Consider the following 22,195-nt stretch of genomic DNA (forward strand, 5'->3'; position numbering starts at 1 on the left):
CTCACTTAGGATAAATGTTATATTCTTATGAAGACCTAACCTGAAAATCAAGAGCACAGTATATGTTGGTTTAAGAGCAATGGATTCCTGCTCTCAGGGGTTTTAATAGACTGCAAAGCAACAGGTGTGATAAGACTTTCAAAAAGTCAGCAAAATTTTTCTTACATTAATTAGAAATTTAATGTCTAGAAGAAGAAAGAAGCAGGCACTTACTGTGAAATTGCCCCTATTAGAATAGTCCTAGAGAATCAATATTTTACAACTGGATCAACGATCCAGAAAATATCTAGAGAGAGAACAGGCTGGGGAAGGATCTAGAAGTCATTATAGAACAAAAGTAACTGGGAATGTTCAATGTGAAAAAGAAATGACTCAATGTAGACATGAGTCCTATGTAATTTCAGAGGGTGGAATGAGGATAAAGATGAAAAGAAAAGAGAAAAAAAAAGATAACAACAACTGCAAAGAAGCAAATTTTACCTCATCATGAAGAAAAGCATAAAGCATTTCATAAGTAGGAAGGACTTTCTTATGATAGAATGACCTCCCTGCCTTATAGAGCTTGAGCTTAAATTGCATGATCGCCTTTAATGGATGCTATAAAAACAGTTCCTGAACTTGGAATTCTGTGCAAAATGACCTGTTGGGCAGGAGTTTTTAAACCTGATTCCCTGGTTGGGCTTCAGGAAGACTTTGAACACACCGAAATGATAAATAAAGCATATTTGAGAAGGGTATCCATAACTATCTGTAACTCCTTCTGTTTGCATGTTTTAACCAGAGTGTCCAAGAGAGGAATAACCAAAAAGAAAGTTTAGGTGACTGCCCTAGGCTGACTTCCAAGTTCAGATATTCTAGGATTCACATTCCTACACCAACATCTTTGATACCAAAGGTCAGTGCAACGTCTGGCCTGAGACATAGAGTGGGTCATCCCTGCTTCAGCACCACTGCTTTTGGCTTCAGCTTTCATTCGACAAGTAAATGAAACCAAGTGACATTTTGTGGGTACAAACTCAGAAACCTTCCCCCTGTCTTTGACACCTGTCCCTGGTGACTACTCAAGTTCCTGGAAGTGGGTGAGGAAGTAGCTGAGACTGGGCTCTAATCTTCTGAAATACGGCAGAAGAGAAGGCCTCAGGTCTCCAAAACCCTCTGGGGCTTTCCCACTCACCAGCCCCTGACCCATGCGGTCAGCGTGGAATTGTGTTGGAGGCCGAGTGAATGGAGGCAGTGTCATGCCGGTTTGTATGCCGCTGAGAACACTCTGTGCTACATACCATGCAGCTGCAGCCTCCTCAGACACCAGTGGGTCCTGGGGTGATGCCTGCAGACAGCTGGCACTCAGCAGGCTCCTCCAAAAATGGTGACCCGAAGGAAGCCTCCAACCCAGCTCAAAGGAGGGGAAGAGAACTTTTTAGGTAGCATATCTTATCTCTGGAGACCAAGAGATAAGCAAGAGAAATAAATAGTCTCCCTATCTCCACGTTGGACAAGACTTAGCAATTAAACATCACCTCCACTCGGCCCTCCATTTTTCCTCCCACTTCTCCCCTCCTTCCTTCTCGCCCTCTTTCTATGTTCTCGCTCCACTTCTCTTTTCTTTGGCACCAAGCAGGAGCCTAATTCCCCAACCCTGGAGTCAAATGCCTGCACCCTGCTTTAGGAGTGTGGAGTCTTAACCACTGGATCACTGGGGAGGTCTCATCTCTCCATGTCTTTGATTGCTCTTCCCTTCCCCTTCTGTTGTGATGTCTCAGTTAGCTCAGCATTGCTGTTCAAAATTTTAGTTACATAATATGGCTCATGAAAGCAAAATAACCCTGCTGCCTGTCATGCTGTTCTGGGTGAAACTCAGATGGAAGGAAAACACCTCGTGCTCAGCGCTTCTGGGCTTTCTTGGACTCATTGCCAGGAGGATAAGCAGAAATCACTAGAGAGAGAATGATTCCATGGACTGTCCATGGAATTCTCCAGGCAAGAATATTGGAGTCTTTCCTTTCTCCAGGGTATCTTCCCAACCTAGGAATTGAACTGGGGTCTCCTGCAAGAATCCACCTGCAAAGCAGGAGACCCTGGTTCAATTCCTGCATTGGGAAGATCTGCTGGAGAAGGGATAAGCTACCCACACCAGTGTTCTTGGGCTTCCCTTGTGGCTCAGCTGCTAAAGAATCTGCCTGTAATGTGGGAGACCTGGGTTCGATCCCTGGGTTGGGAAGATCCCCTGGAGAAGGGAAAAGCTACCCACTCCAGTATTCTGGCCTGGAGAATTCCATGGACTGTACAGTCCATGGGGTCGAAAAGAGTAGGACACAACTGAGCAACTTTCACTTTCACTTAAGTAGAAAAGGGCTGACATGTTCCGAGGGCACCAGACATCTGTCTCTTGAGATGAACTCAGTCAGGTCTTAGAGCTTTCCAGTCTGTTTAAAGGCAGAGGAAGAACAGGTCAGAGACCAGGGACAGTGGGGGTGGAGTGAGTGGTAGCAAAGAGAGAGTGATTAGACACATGTGAGATCTGAGAGGAGAACCTTCCATTCTTTCCATGCTCTGCCACCACCTCTGGAATAAGTCAGCATGTCTACTGAAAACCATACAATCCACACTAGCTTAGTAGCCCCTAGAAGTATTTATTGGTTTCTCAATAGTTGTGTAGACAAATGGCAGGATCATATCAATAGTTTCAAGCTCCCAGAAGTGACTGATGTTAACCTTATCCCCTGGGAGATGCCCCTGGCTCCCAGATTTTGATTATTCAGGCAGAAATATTAATGCAACCCCACAGAGGTCTCTCCTGGGAATGCTGTGGTAAGAACATAGAGGGCTTTGGGAGGTTCTCAGTCTGCATTCGTTCTGCTGAGGATTTGCCTTTTTCCCCTAAGTATCAATCAGGAGAAGGGATGATCTATAATATTATCAGTTTTTAGGATTAGACAGGAACTAGATTTAGTGGGAACCCATCTTATTGTGTATATATGTTCTCCAAACATTTTAGCCCAGGTGAAATATGGATTACAGTGACCATCAAGGGCATCTTTGACAGGAAGGAAACCTCTCACAGAGGAGCATGAAGGTTTGGGCTTGTAGTGGAGCTAATAAGAATGCAGGGGTTGCGCTTGGCTTTAGAAAGCCTATAGGAGCCCAGTCTGGGAATTCACTTTATATGCACTTACACACTCTGGGGCTTTTTTGGTCCCTGGAAATGTTGCTTCTATCTTCTTGCCTGCTCCGGGTTCCCTGTATGGCTCCCAGAGCACCCGTGTGCTGTTGGGGATGGAAAAAGGGAAGGAAGTAACCATATCACCCTTCACTCCCAATTGAGTGCAGACGTTGAATGGGAAATCCTTAATTCCACTCTGTGACAGACAAGTGGGAATAATTAAAAATAAGAATCAAAGGAAGGAAAGAAAAAACCTTAAATAAAATACTTGTTCCCCAGGTAATACTTACTATTGTCTCAAGGCCAAAGATGCCCATCCTGATATATATAAGGGTTTGCCCACAAATCCTTTGATACTCCTCCCCTCAAGAGGTGGAGCTTTTCCTTCTAAGCATGGACCAAATTTATTTTATGTTTTATTTTATATATTTATTTGGCTGTGCCAGCTCTCAGGTGCTGCATACAGAGTCCTTAGCTGTGGCAGGTGGGATCTAGTTCCCCAACCAGGGCTCCAACTTGAGTCCCCTGCATTGGGCATCTTAGCCACTGGACCACCAGGGAAGTCCTAAGTGTGGAACAATTTTAGTGATTCAAAGTGATTCACTTCCGGCATACAGAGCATGGCAAAAGTGATGGAATATCGCTTCCAAGATTAGGTTATAGGAAGAGTATGTCTTCCACCTCCCTCTCTCTTTCACTTTCTTTTTTGCTTTACTCACTGTGAAGGACGACATGTCATGAGTAGCACTGTGGAGAGGCCCGTGTGAGAAGGGATGCAGCCTCCTGCCCAGGCATGCGACTGAGTTTGGGAGCAGATCCTCCAGCACAGTCAGATCTTCACAGACTGCAGCCCTGACAGCTTGCCTTAGCCTCCCGAGAAACTCTGAGGCAGAACCACCCAGCTAAGTCACTCCCAGATTCCTGACCCCAGGAAACTTGTTGTTTAGTCGCTAAGTCATGTCCAACTCTTTGCAACCCCATGGACTGCAGCCCACCAGGTTCCTCTGTCCATGGGATTTCCCAGGCAAGGATACTGGAGCAGGTTGACATTCCTTCTCCAGGGGATCTTCCCGACCCAGGGATCGAACCCGTGCATCCCCTGCTTGGCAGGTGGATTCTTTACCACTATGAGACCATACCAGCTATGAGACAATGAGGGATAATACACTTCAATGCTTTCAAAGTGGAAAGTCCCGCAGGGGTGGAGAGTACTGGGCTGATCTCCCTGGGGAAGATTGTCATCTGCTTTAAGACTCCTACACATAAGCCAGAGTCTTCAAACAGAGAGAAATTCTTCTAACCTAGAAGAAATGAGTTTTAAATAGGTTAAATATTCCTATTATTACTCATACTAAAACATTGTCTTATATTTCCTCCCCCCCAAAGAAAAGCTGTGTCAAGGTATGACTTGTTCATTTCTTTCAAACTTCTCCAACATCCCTAACTTTTTAAATTCAGCTGTGAACGTTGATCACAAACAAATAACTGTCAGTTGAAATCACTCGTCTCCCAAGAGAGCAAATTCAGCCCTTAACTGCTTCATTTCACTGTTGGACATGGTTTACTGCACAGAATGATAAATCCAAAAGGAACTTCAGGGGTGTGCATAGCTTATCTCAGGCTGATTCTATTAGGATGGTGCCAATTTATGTGCAAATGAATCATTTAATGCCAGATAGTCTAGAGATCAAATTGCCAACATCCATTGGATCATCAAAAAAGCAAGAGAGTTCCAGAAAAACATCTATTTCTGCTTTATTGACTATGCCAAAGCCTTCGACTGTGTGGATCACAATAAACTGTGGAAAACTCTGAAAGAAGTGGGAATACCAGACCGCCTGACCTGCCTCTTGAGAAACCTATATGCGGGTCAGGAGGCAACAGTTAGAACTGGACATGGAACAACAGACGGGTTCCAAATAGGAAAAGGAGTACGTCAAGGCTGTATATTGTCACCCTGCTTATTTAACTTATATGCAGAGTACATCATGAGAAACGCTGGGCTGGAAGAAGCACAAGCTGGAATCTAGATTGCTGGGAGAAATATCAATAACCTCAGATATGCAGATGACACCACTCTTATGGCAGAAAGTGAAGAAGAACTAAAGAACCTCTGGATGAAAATGAAAGAGGAGAGTGAGAAAGTTGGCTTAAAACTCAACATTCAGAAAACTAAGATCCTGGCATCTGGTCCCATCACTTCATGGCAAATAGATGGGGAGATAGTGGAAACAGTGTCAGACTATTTTTTTGGGCTCCAAAATCACTGCAGATGGTGACTGCAGCCATGAAATTAAAAGACACTCCTTGGAATGAAAGTTATGACCAACCTAGACAGCATATTAAAAAGCAGACATTACTTTGCCAACAAAGGTCCGTCTAGTCAAGGCTATGGTTTTTCCAGTGGTCACGTATGGATGTGACAGTTGCACTATAAAGAAAGCTGAGCGCAGAATTGATGCTTTTGAACTGTGGTGTTGGAGAAGACTCTTGAGAGTCCCTTGGACTGCAAGGAAATCCAACCAGTCCATCCTAAAGGAGATCAGTCCTGGGTGTTCATTGGAAGGATTGATGCTGAAGCTGAAACTCCAATACTTTGGCCACCTGATGTGAAGAACTGACTCATTTGAAAAGACTCTGATTCTGGGAACAATTGAAGGTGGGAGGAGAAGGGGATGACAGAGGATGAGATGGTTGGATAGCATCACCAACTCGATGGACATGAGTTTGAGTAAACTCCAGGAGTTGGTGATGGACAGGGAGGCCTGACGTGCTGCAGTCCATGGGGTCTCAAAGAGTTGGACATGACTGAGTGACTGAACTGAACTGAGTCTAGCTATGTTCCCAACTGTCCCCTCCTTAGGGAAGGGAGGAGCCTGCAAGCCTCAGCTGCTTCCAGGATACAGATGATCATCCTTGAAGGCCTGCCTTTGGAATCAGGGAGAGGAGAATATTTCTGGACCAGGTAATTAGGGGTTAACTACATGAGTGAGGAAGCTCATACACAAATTATTAACATCTAAGATTAATGCTCTCCCACCCCCACAGTCACCCTCCACCCCAGGCTCCTAGCCACTTCTTTTAGCTACTGACTGACACTGGCAATGACCTTTCTGTTAATTCAATAAACATTCACCAAAGGCTTACATGGTTAAGTGCCTTAAGTAGACTAGGCCAGAATGCACTTATGTAAAGATGTTAATAGGGTGGGAGTTTCTGATCCCTAAGCCTACCTAGGAATGAGTCTGGAGATAGGTTGTTTGGAGAGGAAGAGCCCAGTACATTCACTTTTTTATTTTTTAAAATATTTAATTTATTTACTTGCCTGCATCAAGTCTTAGTTGTGGCACACGGGATCTTGTTGCCTCATGCAGATCTTTCGTTGTGGCACAAGGACTCTCTCTAGTTGCAGCCTGAAGGCTCCAGGGCACACGGGCTTCAGTACTTGCAGTGCTTGGGCTTAGTTGCTCCCAGGCATGTGGGGTCTTCCTGGACTAGGGATCAAGCCTGTATCCCCCACACTGCAAGGTGGATTCTTAACCCTGGGACCACCAGATCATGCATTCATTCTATGATCCTCACTTGTGAAGAAAGCCCTGGGGAAGTGGATTCTCCTACTATTCTGCCTCTCAATTCAGCTCCTAATATATCGCAAATTCCTTCCCAGAGACCAGAAAAGCGTTCTTTTCTGCCCCGCCCTCATCACCCTCTCACTGGCCCATATCCTCTTTCCTCCCTTCTACCAATATGATGCCGTACTTTATTATATAGCATTATTTGAATAGTCATCAGAACAGCTCAAAAAATTATAAGGATAATATAAGATAATCTTAGTATACATAGCAATAGGCCCATACCAGAAGTCTCATACCAGTCTCATGATGCTAGTGACATTCTTAGCTGTAAGAGGGAGGGGAATGAAGAAGAGGAAGAATTTCTATTCACTTGTCCCCCTCATTCCTGTTTCCACCAAAACACCAAAAAAAAAAAAAAAAAAAATAGTGCCTATTTGGTCCCCATAAATTTTGGAGGTATCTTGAATGCCTCCCCATTTAATGTCAATAGAGCAGAATAATAGTGACAAAGGAGGAGTTATTCTGAACTTTCATTGAAAAAGGCAAGTGCAGAAAGGCTGCCATGGACATTTTAGACTTTTTTTTTTGCAGCACCATTCGACTTGTGGGATCTTAGTTCTCTGTCCAGGGATCAGACCCATGCCCCTTGCTTTGGAAGCACAGAGTCTTAACCAGTGGACTGCTAGGGAAGCCCCAGAGTCTAGATTTGATGAGTGTGCACCCACTGGAGTTAAGTCTGCAGATCTGCTGACTACGCCATAAGGTGGAGGAGTAGAGGAAGCTGAGACAGCGACAACCTCAAGACGATGCAAGTAACTTAATCTGAAATCCGTGAGAAAAAGGACAGCTTGCTGAGGTCCAAGGCCCTCCAAAAGCAAGTCATCAAGTGACAATAGGAACAACACAGACACTTCCTCTGTAACATGGAACTAGGTAGGACACCACCCCCTTCATATCAGAGGGGCTCCAGGCAGTGAATTATAGATAATCAATTAGTTGGCAGTGCCCAAGAACCTCCTGTCTGTTAAGCACAGCAGAGGGTAGAATTAGAAAGTGTTGGCAGTAGAACTGTGCTTTGAGAATGATTATAGCATCTATGTCTTGACTCCCTACTCCTGGTGACAGCTTCTCAGACCAGTGAACCCACTTGAATGTATACTACTTCTGAAAGAGATATTCATAAATTCCTGTCTCCTTTGTAAGGTGCTATAATTTTTGCAAAAGGTTTGTGTAGGATGCTTCTATTGTGTATCTAATGTGTACATATATGTCTCAATATGGTATATGTCTTTATTTTGTATATGTGTGTATAGCTATTACAAAATCAAGTTGACTTTTTCTTTTTTAATGAATGGCTGAGCTAAAGGCTATAAAATGATCGGGCTCTAGTCAAGTCAGATTATTTACAGTAGCAATTTACCTGAAGCCTTTGGAATGACATGATGAATTGCTACGACTCATAAAACAACATGGGGCTCTTGGCAGCCTGACTCCAGCCAGAATTAACCAAGCCAGCAGTCATTAAAAATTCAATAAAACGGAACTTCATCTTAGTGCCATGACCAGAGTTAAAACATAGCCAGGTCACCAAGACCTTATGAGTTTAACACCACCCAATAAAGCTGTGGGCTTAGAGCTCCCAAAACTGATACTTTAAAAATAATTCATTAGACAAGTCCTGCAGACAACATGACAGGTAAGGATACAGTCCTGAGAAAGAAAAACAGGATCCTTGCCTGTTTTTGAAGTTTACAGTCACAAAGCTGTGTGAGTGACAGGCTTTCTTTGGGATAGCAAGTTACTTTTCAGACTTTGCACTTCTATTGGTGTAAGGGCCAAGGAGTAGATGAAATTAACCTCACTGAAGCCTTTGGTGAGATTTTTGAAACCCTGGCACCAATATTTGTTTAGGAAGCTCTTTTATCCGCTAGGTGTTCCCAGGTGGCACTAATGGTAAAGAACCCCCCTGCAAATGCGGGTTAAACATAAGAGATGCCGGTTCAATTCCCTGGGTCAGGAAGATCCCTGGAGAAGGGAATGGTGATCCACTCCAGTTTTCTTTCCTGAAGAATTCCATGGACAGAGGAGCCTGGCAGGTTACAGTCCATGGGGTCACAGAGCTGGACATGACTGAGGCGGCTTGGCACAGCACTGCCATCCTACGCAGTGGCACAGATATGGCTTGTTAAATGAGCCCAATAGTAACCATCCAAGGAACTCCTTGGAATCCTCTACTAGCTCCTTACAGGCTTCCCAGGTGGCCGGGTGGTAAAGAATTCTGTCAACGCAGGAGATGCGGATTTGATCCCTGGGTCGGGAAGATCCCCTGGAAGGGGAAGGAAAGGCAACCACTCCAGTATTCTTGCCTGGGAAGTCCCTTGGACAGAGGAGCCTGGCGGGCTGCAATCCATGGGTTCACAAGAATCAGACACAACTTAGTGACTAAACAACATTAATTCTTCTGTTAGCCTGTGTTGTCATTCAGCTCCTATCCAGTCACCGACAGGATGAAATTAAGGGAACTCATCCTTTTGTGAGTACTGGCCTGTCGCTTTAAGGCTGAAGGCTTGACCGTCAGTCTCCATCTAACCTGTCACTGATAAAGTTATCAAGTAACCCAGTGTCTGCTAAATGAGCTATAAGAAAACACCTTAGAAATACAAAGGGATTGCACTGTGACGTGTAGGCCAAAGCTAACTCTACCTAAGAGGGTGGAGAAGGAAATATACTGGTTGTTTCCACCTAGATCCTGAAGACATTTAGAATTCCTTTTCTGTCCTTTGGAGAATTGGTTACAATGAGCACAAAAACAGCTTGCTTGGCTTATCTACTCAGTGTAGTGCTTGCACTGTACAGGATATGCCAACCCTAACCCACCCCCTGCTCCCAAGAACCGTGGGGTCTGTTGGGGGCGGGGGTGACCCAGGGAAGGGAAACTGACTTTGGCTGGGGAGAGGGAAACAGAGCTTCAGTTGAAATAATTTAGCAGCAAAACCTGGAAAATGCCAAGAGCAAGAGGGCACTCTTAATAATCATGCTGCAACATGGTGCCGACTGGGACCACACCCAGCAAACAAATAGGTAAAGATTATCCTACTTTGAAAATTATGTCAGGGCCTAACCTTCCAAAGGCTTCCTTCATAGCTCAGTTGGTTAAGAATCCACCTGCAATGCAGGAGACCGCGGTTCTATTCCTGGATTGGGAAGATCCACTGAAGGGATAGGCTACCCACTCCAGTATTCTTAGGCTTCCTTTGTGGCTCAGCTGGTAAAAAATCCACCTGCAATGCAGGAGACCTGGGTTCGATCCCTGGGTTGGGAAGATCCCCTGGAGAAGGGAAAGGCTATCCACTCCAGTATTCTGGCCTGGAGAATTCCACAGACTGTATAGTCCATGGGGTTGCAGAGTCTGACACAACTGAGCGAACCTTCCAAAACAAGATAAAAAGGTCGAGGATTACCTAAGACTAGAGTGATACACACTTGCCCAAAGAAAACTCATGTCTAAATCTGCTGTTAACAGGCTGCAACTACCTCCAAACTGATAGAGGACACCATCTTTTTAAAAGGTAATTAGTTACTATTGCCTACCACCTGAAACCTGACAAAGTGAACCTGTTGGATGACTGTTTTGCTGGAGGTGTGTGCGCCACAGAGGATGGAGCTCCTACCCAGCTTGATATGGAAATAAACTCAAGTAGGAAGTTGAAGAATTTCCAGGGACAAAGAGCAGAGGCATACAGGTGTCTCCACAGCCTCTGGGGGCATCATGAACAGCTCACTAGTGCAAGGAAAAGCGTTATCAAGGCGTATCTGGGGCTGGCTTGCCCTCAGAGCTAGGTCAGCCTCGGAAGGCTTTAACCAGCGTAGCAACGTGGTCAATATTTGCTATTTAGATGAACCACTGGCAGCTGGGCAGAAGGTGAAATGGAGTAGGGACAGTGAGACCAGTTGCAAACAGACTAGGCTGCAATAAAATCAAGCCAGTGTTCAAAACATGATAGTGTGATAGGCCAAAGGCAAGCTCTGGAGCACAGGGAGGGGAGATTTGGGTTTTGTACACAGCTGCAAACTTTTAAACTTTAGGGCCGGGATAGGCCTTAACCCAGACACCCCAGATTCCCAAAGCATAGGATGCGGCTGGTTGGCAATAAGCCTCAGGAAAGATTCTTTAATTCCAAAAACAAGTATACCTGAACTTACTTTGCCTCTTAAAAAAAAAAAAAAAAAAAAAAAACTCCTTTTTTGGTAGTAAAAGGGAAATGAAGTGGCACATAGGGACTTAAAAGAATCACAAAAGTCAGAAGAGATCTTATAAATCAACCTAACATTTATAAGAGCTGCTCTGGGCAGTTAATACAGTTTGTTTACAATGAAGAGTTATCTAACTCCGAACATACTATACATGGCAATTAGAAATTGTCATGGTAAGAAAAAAACCACAGCCCACTTTCTGCAACCAACACAAAACAGCCAGAAACAGTAAGGAAAATGTAAGGACAAAAGTGGGGTTTGTTTTTATTATAAAAGAAAAAAAAATAGTAACTCCTCAGGAATCTTAACAAAGGAAGGGAATAATTTCACACTCAGAGAACAGACACCAAGATACAAAATTACAACTGTTTGGACTCCAGACTTGTCCCATCTCCTCCAGAGCAGAGACGGGGAGGAGACAGCTGAGGCAAACAAGCAATTCTGTAAAACAAAGACTTAGAAACCCTACATATAGGATTAAAATCTAAAATTCTGTTTTGCTTTAAAAAAAAAAAAAATCTTTTTTTAATATTATCAAAAGGCCTGCTTTAGTGACATGCTAATCCCACCGGAAAATAACCCCAATACCCCCTTGTCAGTAACATGCTCAAGTTGACCAGCCAACTCATATTTCCAAACCCCTGTGTGTACAAGTACATGTGTGTCTTTTAAACCTGGGGCTCAGGTGATGGCTACTGCTATCATGGGCTTCCACCTGTTAACCAACCAACATCAGCCTCCCCAGAAGTGCGAGCAGGGCAGAGAGAAGCCCTGAGGTGGTAGAGAGGGAATAACAGCCCCAAACAGCCAACTTTTCCAGCATAGCCTCCCCCATCCCCATGCCCACTCAAAAGGAGATCCTTATTTCTAACCAGACTACTTGTCTCAAATTTGGGTTCCCCGTAACCAGAATGGCTTTTTCTCCCTAAAGAGAAAACACACATTTATCTGCACACCCATATAGATAATTTTTTTGTTTTTACATTTAAATAGAAAAATACTACTCTGCTTTGTGTTATAAATGGAGGACCACACAATGAGAACTTTTTCTTTTAAGGTAGGGCTATCCATCTATTTATGCGGAGCCTGTCAGGGCGTTGAGCCCCAGGCAAGGGAAGCACCACACCAGATCTAGGGTGTTTTCTTACCTGACTTCCCACCCTTCCTTCCCCCCTAATTCTCACTTTTGATAGAAAGTTGGTTACAACCTTGTAAGTAATAGAACTTCCCACCAAGAAGGGAAATCCTAACCACAGAATCCAGCACCCCTGTCCCCCACTCAGTAACCACTCAGATAAAGTCCTCCCCATCTCTTCACTATGACTGGGCTCTCTGTCCAGAGAGCTATGCCTATTGGACAAACACACCTGATTAAAATGGAAGCAGTGGTTATGTTTCCCCGCCCCACCTCCCAACTAATGCACTAGGAAGCTTCAGTGATAGGAAAAAGAAAAGGGCAGGGGTAGGTAGGTGGTTGTGCAGTGATTAAGAACCTGACCCCTTCAATCCTGACCAAAGAAAGCAAGAAATATTAACTGGGTGTGAGGAATTAAAAAAAAAAAAAAAAAAGAACCTTGATATTCCACCCTTTGAGTTATAGCTATTATGACATTGAGAGGGGTGAGAGTGGGAGTAAGATGTAGAATTAAGAGGGGTTTTGAGGGCTGCAAGTCTAGTCCACTTAGTTCTTGTACTGAAAGGGCTCGTCGCCGGTTTCATTCAGAAGACATGTGCGGATGAGGGCTTCTGTCACGGCGAAGGGGTCACAGTTGGCAGATGGGCGACGATCTTCAAAGTAGCCCTTCTTCTCCTGGCCAACAGTCCGGGGGATGCGGATGCTAGCACCACGGTTGGCCACGCCAGCAGAGAAGTCGTTGATGTTGGAGGTTTCGTGGAATCCAGTTAGGCGCCGGGCATTGTCCAGGCCCCCCTTGGGATCGTAGGCTCGGATGTGGTACTGGTGCCGCTTGCTTAGTTTCTCAATGGCCTCCTCAATGTACCTGGAAGAAACAAACAAGATGAGGGTCCAACCTGTCATCAGGAAACCCGCCCTTCAAGGAGCAGATGTGGATCCAAGAATGGAGTGACTCATCTACCAAAGACTGTTTTCTAGGCTCCAATTCACAAAAACATGGCCCCAGGAAAAGAAATTCTCCACAAAGGCAGCACCCTGCCTTGTAACCTATGTCTCTTAGTGCTGGGCAGGCAGTAGATGTCCCAATGAAACTCTCTCCCACCCACAGGCATTAAGCTCATTCAGAAGCTTGTATTGTTACTAATTTAGTTCTTACTAAAGATTTTCAAACGCATTCATCTGTGTCAACTTTCCCCATCACCATCCCTGAACCCTACTCTTGAAGAGTATTCTGGGGGTACTTTTCAAATAGGAACAAAATGATAGGATCAGAAGACAGTTTTTGAAGCTAAAGGCCCCAGCTGGGAAGGCAGCTTGATGTACTCATCCCCAGTACATCAAACCCCTGGCAGGTATTCTTGCAGAGAGAGTGAAATGGCCCCAGCAGGAGGCAGCACTCACTTCAGACCATTCTCCTCTCGCATGGCCTTGGTGCTAAAGTTGGTGTGGCAGCCGGCACCATTCCAGTTCCCAGGAATGGGCTTAGGATCAAAGGTGGCGATCACTCCGAAGTCTTCACACACGCGATGCAAGATGAAACGGGCCACCCAGAGATGATCACCCATATCAATTCCTTCACAGGGTCCTATCTGGAATTCCCACTACAGAGAACGAGAAGATGGGTCTTTAAAGCAAAACCAGCTGCTCACCCCAAGCCAGAAGCTGACACTTGTTCCCTGCTCACCTCTACTCCAAGCCACCTTGAGGGCTTTGGGTTAAGTGGGCACCACAACAGCCCTTCCTAGCAAAAGCCCCCACATGCCTCTAGGTGGGGCAGGTGGTGGGCTAGAGACCTTTACCTGTGCAGGCATGACCTCGGCGTTCGTGCCCCCGATCTTGATGCCGGCGTACAAGCAGGCCCGGTAGTGAGCCTCCACGATATCCCTGCCGTAGGCCTTGTCCGCTCCCACACCACAGTAGTAGGGACCTGGAGAGGCATCAAGACGGAAGATCAAGAGGCAGGATGTCAAGAAAACTCCTATCTAAGTGAGATGCATGGCCTAAAGTCAGAAGTCAGAAAGTTCTCACACCTTCTCCTGGAATCACCATCCCTGCCTTTACCGACAGGCAGATAAGTGGTGTGCAGTGGACTCCTCTGGGTTGACCCCGAGTAGAGCCCACACTTTCCCTGCAATGTTAACATCTCAACATCCATTATTTGGATTTAGGTAACACAAGGGCTAACTCTCTACAGTATTACTTCAGCCAGTCTCGGGGATATCCCCCTAGCTTTTTGGTCTACAAGGATTCATTCCCATCTCCAGAGACTTCCCTTGGCAACTAAGCACTTGGGGAGAAGCAAGATTCACCTCTCACCAAGGAGACTTACCTTGGGGCCCAGGAAAGCCGTTGGAAGGCCAACCAAAGGGGTGCCCATCAGTGCCCATGAGGGTATATTCCTGCTCCATTCCAAACCAGGGGCGCTGGTTGCTCACCATGTCCATTATCCGTTTACAGGTGTGCCTTAAATTGGTCTCTAGGAGAAAGAAAGAGTGGACACACTATTAGAGAGATATGGACAAATGCACTGAATCCCCGTGTTGATGCGAAGTGGTCCTCAGATTCCAGGTACCTGAGATGTTATTTACTGAACTGACCCAGGGTCAACCTTTCTGTGTCCTGGTCAGTGTGAGAGGGGATGATAAGAGAAGCTACGATTATGTATCTGTAGGGAGACTCTCAAAAGGCTTTATTTATAACTAAACTGGGTCACAACAAAGTCACATGGGAGAGGACCCAGAGGACACAGCAAGGGTTCACCTTATCTGCAAGCTGGCCCCCTCCCAAGTACCAAATGTCAGGCACTTGAACCCTCTATTCACAGAAGAACTGCTTCTAGCTGTCAGACCTATTCCTGGTTTCTCAAGCATTTACAGCCAAATCTACAATTTTTATTGAGAGAATCATTTGTCTAGTCTATCAACAGCCTTACATTCCCAGTGAGAAGACACAAAGTGCTAAGTTCTATAGTACTGGCTCATGCCAAAAAAACCCAACCAACCAAAAAAAAACAAAAAAAGGCGACAAGCTCAACCAGGAAAAATTTCTATGCCAGAAGAGATCTTTATAGATTATTATTGGCTGTTTCACTATGTCCCAGAAACCATTTTCAGACCTCTATGATATGCAAATGATATCACTCTAATGGCAGAAAGCAAAGAGGAACTAAAGAGCTTCTTGATGAGGGTGAAAGAGGAGAGTGGGAAAAGTAGGCTTAAAACTCAACATTAAAAAAATTCAGATCATGGCATTTGGTCCCATCACTTCATGGCAAATAGAAGGGGAAAAAGTAGAAACAGTGACAGACTTTATTTTCTTGGGCTCCAAAATCACTGTGGATGGTGACTGCAGCCATGAAATTAAAAGATGCTTGCTCCTTGGAAGGAAAGCTATGACAAACCTAGACAGTGTATTAGAAAGCAGAGATACCACTTTTCTAACAAAAGTCTGTCTGGTCAAAGCTATGGTTTTTCTAGTAGTCATGTACAGATGTGGGAGTTGGACCATTAAGAAGTCTGAACGCCGAAGAATCAAATTGTGGTGCTGGAGAACTCTTGAAAGTCCCTCGAACTGCAAGACCAAGCTAGTCAATCCTAAAGGAAATCAACCCTGAATGTCATTGGAAGGACTGACGCTGAAGCTGAAGCTCCAATACTTTGGCCACCTGATGTAAGGAGTTCACTCATTGGAAAAGACCTTGATGCTGGAAAAGACTGAGGGCAGGAGAAGGGGATGACAGAGGATGAAATGGTTGGATGGCATCACCGACGACTCAATGGACATGAGTTTGACCAAACTCCAGGAGACAGTGAAGGACAGGGAAGCCTGGTGTGCTGCAGTCCACAGGGTCGCAAAGTCAGACATGACTTAGCGACTAAACAATAATGTTATATCAAAGAAAACCCACAGCTGCATCTTCCTAACAACCTGAGATGGGTATTATAAGTATCCCATTTTACAAGTGAGAAAATGAGGCTCAGATATAGCAGTGAACCTGCCCCAGGGTAGGCAGCAGAATCAGGAAACCCTGCCTGTCTTGACTTCAGAACTCAGGTCTCTCACCATAATTTAATGCCTCCTAAAACAAAGACTTTTGGGGGGGCTTCCCTTGTGACTCAAATAGTAAAGAATCCACCTGCAACGCGGGAGACCTGGTTCCATCCCTGGGTTGGGAAGATCTCCTGGAGAAGGGAAAGGCTACCCAATCCAGTATTCTGGCCTAAAGAATTCCTTGGACTGTATAGTACACGGGGTTGCAAAGAGTTGGACACAATTGAGCGACTTTCACTTTCACTTTTCACTTCAAAACAAAGACAAGTAAGGCTCAGAGTCACTAAGTGACTTGCCAAAAAGTCTCACTGGCCAAGTATGGCAAGACTTCATGGAAGTGAGACTCCAGTGGAGTTTAAAAAAGTGAATGACAGAAAACTGGGACAAACAGGTCTGCCAGGAAAAAACCAAAGGTGCAATTACAGCAAACCTCACGGCAAGCATGTATCATCAGTGAACCAAGATGCTCTTGGTTTAGTCAGTAGACAGAGAAAGAAGACAAGCTCTCTGGAACAAAAAGGCAACCAGTATTTGACATACAATTCTTCTCAATTATTTGCACATAACTCAGTCCTCTATAAACGATTTTATGAGCTGGATTTTATTAGTTGCTCCATTTTTTAAAATTTATTTTTTATTTGGTGGATAATTGCTTCACAATATTGTGTTGGTTTCTGCTGTACAATGTGAATCAGCCATGTACTCTGCTTAATCGCCAGTCATGTCTGACTCTTTGCGATCCCACAGACTATAGCCTGCCAGGCTCCTCTGTCCATGGGGATTCTCCAGGCAAGAATACTGGAGTGGGTTGCCATTTCCTTCTCCAGGGGATCTTCCTGATCCAGGGAATCGAACCCAGAATCAGCTGTGAGTATACACATAGCACCCTCCGTCTATTCTCCCCCATATTAAAATGGGGGAAGTGACAGTATAGGGACAAAATAACTTGCCCAAGTTCATACCAAGTAAGTGGCAGATCTAGAACTCAAATCCAGCATTTTAACTTTAGAATCCAAGTTCTTAAAATCTACAGGCAGGAGGACTGTGAGTGACATGGGGCACTCCTCCAGCAAACAGATTTAGTAGAATCCAGTGTGGTTTTCTGCAGCCAACAATGGGAGGATGGACCACACAACCTCTCTCAACAAGGAAGTTCAGGATGGGGAGATGCCTGTCCAATCCTTCAGTCTTCTAAGAGTTAGTTAGAAGTTTCTAATTTCTAACAGTTAGTTCTGGGATAAGCTTGTCTTCCCAATACCGATTTTGGAATATCCTCTCCCCACCACTTTACAACTCACGGATTAGGATCAAGTCTATTCTATACACACCTGCAGGCTTTCGGTTGTACTTGAAGACTTCACAGAACACCAGCTTGTTGGGGTCCTTGCGGAAAGGGTCCCGAAACATGGCAGCAGGGACAAGATACATGTCACTGTTGGACCCTTCAGACTGAAAAGTGCTAGAGCCATCAAAATTCCACTCGGGCAACTCTGTGATAAAAAGACACAGAGAAATTAAAGTTACAAGCACAAGAACTTTTCAGGGAGGAGTACAGCATCTCATTTACCTTTTTATCTGTAACACTGTCTTGCCCAGAAAGCCAGTGATGCATGACTGCTGCTAATAACAGGCAAACCCTGATGTTTGCAGGTTGCCCTACAGTCCTTTATGAGTTCCAAGTAAGACCATTGCATCACTTTCTTAAAAGAAGTACCAATCACAGAAACAACCTAAGAATAATGTTTCCTCTGTAAATAAATCTACTGGACACCCAGGAGACAAAGTGGACATTTCTAGTCAGTCAGTCATCATTTAAAGTATTGAAATACAGGAGAAAAAAAGACTCTGATAGGCCATCTGTGTTGCTTATTTCTTTCACTCCCCACCCCCACCCCACACTGTGTAATGGACAGTCCCAGTTCATGCGGTGTCCTTATTTTAACAGATAAACAGACACTAGCAGGATGACTTATCCAAGGGTGCTCCCACGTAACTTATCCACACTATGTTTTAAAGGCAAGTTCCTTCATCTCTCTGCAGTTGACTATGAGTTCTCTGAAGGCAGAGACCAGACTCTCATCTCATACTTCAAGGGCCTGGGCAATACTTGCCACATAGCAGGTACATAGTATATGTTTTGTATTACAGCCATTCATTCATTCACTCAAATGTGAGCATTATCAGAAAAGTAAGCTATTCCTAAATCAGGTAAAAGATGATAGACCTCAGTCCCTTTCCAGAAGGAGGACAGCTATGGTTTGTTCTAGACCAAAGAATAAAAAAGACAAAGTCGTCCCAATTCATATAATACCTTCTGTAGGATAAGCAATCAGCCAGTTTAAGAATTCTAAAAGTGCACCAACTAAAAACAAATGATGGCTAGCTCTACTTAGAGACCACTTTTAGGGTGTTTTCTTTACATCTAGAACCTAAGTGACATTCAAAAGAGTTTGTATAGCCGATTGAATAGTCAGGTTAGAGCTGTGGTTTTCAAACTGGGTTCCTGAGGGTATCTTAGGTCAGACTGAGATGGGATGCCCAAGTCAACAAAGTTCCCAATCCCACTCCCCTCAGACTTTATCTTTTTTCTTTCGATATGCAAGACTCAATTTAAATGAAGGGGTCCATTGTTAATACTTGAGGCAGTGTAGGAGCTTAATGTTGACTGAATAAAGTCTGTAAAGTCCTGCCTTAGAAAAGGTGTACATCAGAATAAAGAGGCCAGACCTAGTGGCTTGTCTCGGGCTGCCCCCCACCCCCACACTACTCCCATCCAACACGTACCCCCAATTCCACCCAGCCTCTCACCTTCTACACACTTGGGTTCAGAATCCAAGGTTCGGGTCTTGCAGCGCAGTCCTTCTCCAGTACCGTCGATCCAGATGTACATAGCTTGGACTTTCTCGCCCTGAGGTAGGGCCATGTACACCTGCTTGATGCCTTTGTTCAAGTGGGAGCTCGCCGAGGTGGCCATGGTGGAAGGTGTTCTGAAGAGAGAGAGAAAAAAATAAAATAAGAACACCAACTCCAAACAGATCCTCTGCAGGAATGATGCAATAAGGACAATTAAATCAAGAAGTCACAGTGGGAGTGGTGGCTCCTCCCTTTGGAAGTCACACACTCAAAAGTACAGGACATTTATTTAACTTGCTTTCAGGGAGATTAAAGTTTTATACTGAACAAAAGTCTCCTTATTAGCTTCCTCAAGCCAGAATCTAAACTTCTGAGCACTAAGTTCTATTTTTGCAGTTTGTCAGAGGTAGAGGAATTGTTTCATTTTTCATACTAAGATACTGGGCCGGGGGAGTGAACCCAAAACAATACGAAAGCTCAGAAGCAATCTGCAGAACAGACATCTGTCTCCAAGTAAAATCCGGCCACAGAAAGGCTTGGCTGCTATGATCTCTTGGTTAAGTTTTCCCTTTTCCTTACACCCCAGAGGATGCCTCAATAAAAAGTTCTTTTGAAGATTCCTCCACCCTTCCAAATAAACAACCCACCCTACTCCCATTTAGCTGGGAGGATGAAACCGGGGGGCTAGCTAGAAGATTTAAGAGCTGGTGGCTTCCTAACAACGACTAATGTGTACTTTGGGACATTTGATCCAACCTGGATTTTAAGACACACACTGGCAAGACTTCCATTAGTTTGAGGCAAAGTTCTCATTTCAGAGAGTAGACTTAAGTTTGAGAGTGACCAGATTCCACCAGAGAACTTTAATTAAGAAATTCCGACTTCTAAATCAAAAAGATCTGGGGTTTCAAAAGCTGAGGCATGTTAAAATCTGCGAGCCACCACCGCAAAACCTCTCAAAAGAAGAGACACTGAAGCCACAAAACCAAACCCCAACACAAAGAGGAAACCTTCTCCCTCCTCCCTCCCCCATTGATCGCCCAGGGTGGCTGCAGAGGGAACATATTGTTCTCCTCCAATGACTTGGGCAACTGTCTGAAGTACAGTGGCAAAGTTTCTATGGGCAACCGTCCATGTTTGCCCAGCTGAAAACAACTGCTTCTCCTTGCAACAGCCTCACCCTTCCCCTCCGGGAAGAGAAGCTGGCTGTCAAGTTGTGTTAGCAGACAACCTTTGCCGACTCCCTCTAGACTTGGTCAGTCAAATCCCACTCCTCATGCCCATCGCCCATCCTGCCTTTAAACGCCAGTAGGAGCCATCTCAGACCCCTTCAGCTCCCAGCTATAACCCCGTCTCTGGCTTTCCTCTCCCACCGGTTACCACTTCCAATTTCAAGTCACACTTTCTCCCTTAAGCCTCGGGGCCTGCTCTTTTCGGTGATGCCAGCTCGGTTCCGTGACAGGTTGGATGCCAACAGCAGCCTGCTCTATCGACTAGTGCCGAGATGCCGAGATTTTACGTGGTGGGGGGGATGGGAGGGCTGGGATTCTGTGGTTCTTAGCGGTTTCTTGCAGCTGTGGTGGGAGCAGGGTCCTGGATCCCTACTCCTCACTCACCCCAGCCACGTAAAATCAAAGGTATCGATGATGCCCTCCTTGGCCCTTCTCCTTTTGGAGTGGCGTTCGCGCCTCTCGTGGGTCTCCGGTTCTCGCTGGTCCACGCACCGGAGCTTTCTGGGCGAGGGAGACGGAGAGGGAGAGGGAGTCGGAGTGTGGTCGGAATCGCACCGGGTGGAGCAGGAATACGATGGCTCCTGAGTCGTCTTGATTTTGACTCGCGGTTTCTCTCCGGCGTTCACCGAGTAGGCGACGAAGCCGAAGCAGTTGGAGGGGGACCCCGAGGACCGAGATTCCAGGTCGTCTTCATCTTCGTTCGCGTTCTTCTTCCCGGATTTGCGGCCGGGGGAGCATCCCCGCTTCCCGCCCCCAGGGTAGTTGGGAAAATCCACTTTGAGAGCAGCCCTTTTCCACTGAAACGTCCCGAAAGTCGGCGCCCCACCCCTTGGGCCCCCGTCTGGATCTCAGGGCGTCGCCGAGGGGGCCATACCCCTCCAAGGCCGGGGCGGGGAGGGGGGGGCAGTCCGCCGGAGGGCAGCGCGCCGCTGCTGCCCCTCTCCGGCCAGCCAGGCCTCTCCACCCGCCGCGCCCGCCGGCCACGCCGCGCTCCCGGGCTCCCCATTGTTCAGTCACAGGGGTAGACCCCGCGGCGGGAGCGGGCCGCACCACCGACTCTCCCGGCGCCGGGCCTCGGCGCAGGCGGCTAACCGCGCCCCGGCGCCCCGGAGCCCGCCGCCGCGGAGAAAGAGGGCGAGGCTCCCGCAGGGGGACCGCTCCATCCACCACGCACGCCACACGGCCGAGCAGGGGGCGCCGGGCCCGGGCAGCGAGCGGCTCCTCGGCTCGTCCAGCCCAGCGACCTCCAGGGGCGGCGCTTCGGGCCGCCAGCAGCTGAAGGAAGATCAAAACAACTCCCCGCCCTCCGCGAAGCCCGGCGCCCCACCATCGCCGACCCAGACCCGCCGGGATCCGCGGGCGGCGAAAGCAAGCGGGAGGGGAGGGCCACCCCCCGACCTCCTTCCAGGCCGGGGCACAGAGCAGGGCCAGGAGGTGGGAAGGGGCCGAGACGACCGGTCAGGGCGCGGCGGCTCGGGAGGCGGCACACTTCCGAGCACCCCCCCATCCCCGCCCTCCTCCTCGGGCCGGCCAGGCGCTTACCTGGGCGCCGAGCAAAGCGGCAGGGCGAGCAGGCGGCGAGAGCGAGGTGAGGAGAAGAGAGGCGAGGAGGACGGCGAGGGGCTGCTTACACAACCTGCTCTTCTCCCATTCTCGGCTCTGCAGGGCGGCCCGCCGCCCCGCAAGCTTTATCGGCGGCCGGGGCCGCCCCCGGCGCCCTGATTGGCTCCCAGAGGCCCGGAGCCCGGGCAGATCAGCTGATGCATCGTCCCGGCACCGCGGCCATTGGGCGAGCCGCCGAGCGGGCGCCACCGGGTGGGGGCGAGCGGACCCGGGAAAGAAAGAAAGGGAAAGGGCGGTGGGGGAGGGGCCGTGGGGGAGGGGCGCGAGGCCGGGCGGGCCGGCTGCGGGCGGAGGGCCCGGGGCCTGCCGGGAA

General features: G+C 46.8%; 1 protein-coding gene across 2 annotated transcripts; it reads right to left on the reverse strand.

The window, feature by feature from the left end:
- Positions 1-11,229: 11,229 nt before the first annotated feature.
- Positions 11,230-21,959, reverse strand: GLUL (glutamate-ammonia ligase). 2 transcript variants are annotated; one of them, XM_061160865.1, is made up of 8 exons: positions 21,802-21,933; positions 20,644-20,760; positions 18,983-19,161; positions 17,503-17,664; positions 14,454-14,600; positions 13,924-14,051; positions 13,526-13,725; positions 11,230-12,989 (listed from the first exon to the last, which is right to left on the reverse strand). In XM_061160865.1, exons 3-8 carry the CDS (start codon positions 19,146-19,148, stop codon positions 12,671-12,673), a joined length of 1,122 nt encoding a protein of 373 aa, XP_061016848.1. In that variant the 5' UTR covers positions 19,149-19,161; positions 20,644-20,760; positions 21,802-21,933; the 3' UTR covers positions 11,230-12,670. The 2 variants fall into 2 exon arrangements, with proteins under 2 accessions (XP_061016848.1, XP_061016847.1); XM_061160864.1 differs by lacking the exon at positions 20,644-20,760 and having other exon boundaries at positions 21,802-21,959.
- Between the last annotated feature and the right edge of the window lie 236 nt (positions 21,960-22,195).

Source organism: Dama dama, chromosome 14 (genome assembly GCF_033118175.1).
Source record: "Dama dama isolate Ldn47 chromosome 14, ASM3311817v1, whole genome shotgun sequence".
In the NCBI taxonomy this organism is placed as follows: Eukaryota; Metazoa; Chordata; class Mammalia; order Artiodactyla; family Cervidae; genus Dama; species Dama dama.

Bases quoted from the DNA above. Each gene is read 5' to 3' on its own strand.
- GLUL (XM_061160864.1), bottom strand. From the start codon at position 19,148: ATGGCCACCTCGGCGAGCTCCCACTTGAACAAAGGCATCAAGCAGGTG. The intron at 14,601-17,502 runs GTGTGTATAGAA...TCTTTCTCCTAG, and splicing joins GTACAACCGAAAGCCTGCAG to AGACCAATTTAAGGCACACC. The intron at 12,990-13,525 runs GTGAGTGCTGCC...TGTTTCTTCCAG, and splicing joins CGAGAGGAGAATGGTCTGAA to GTACATTGAGGAGGCCATTG.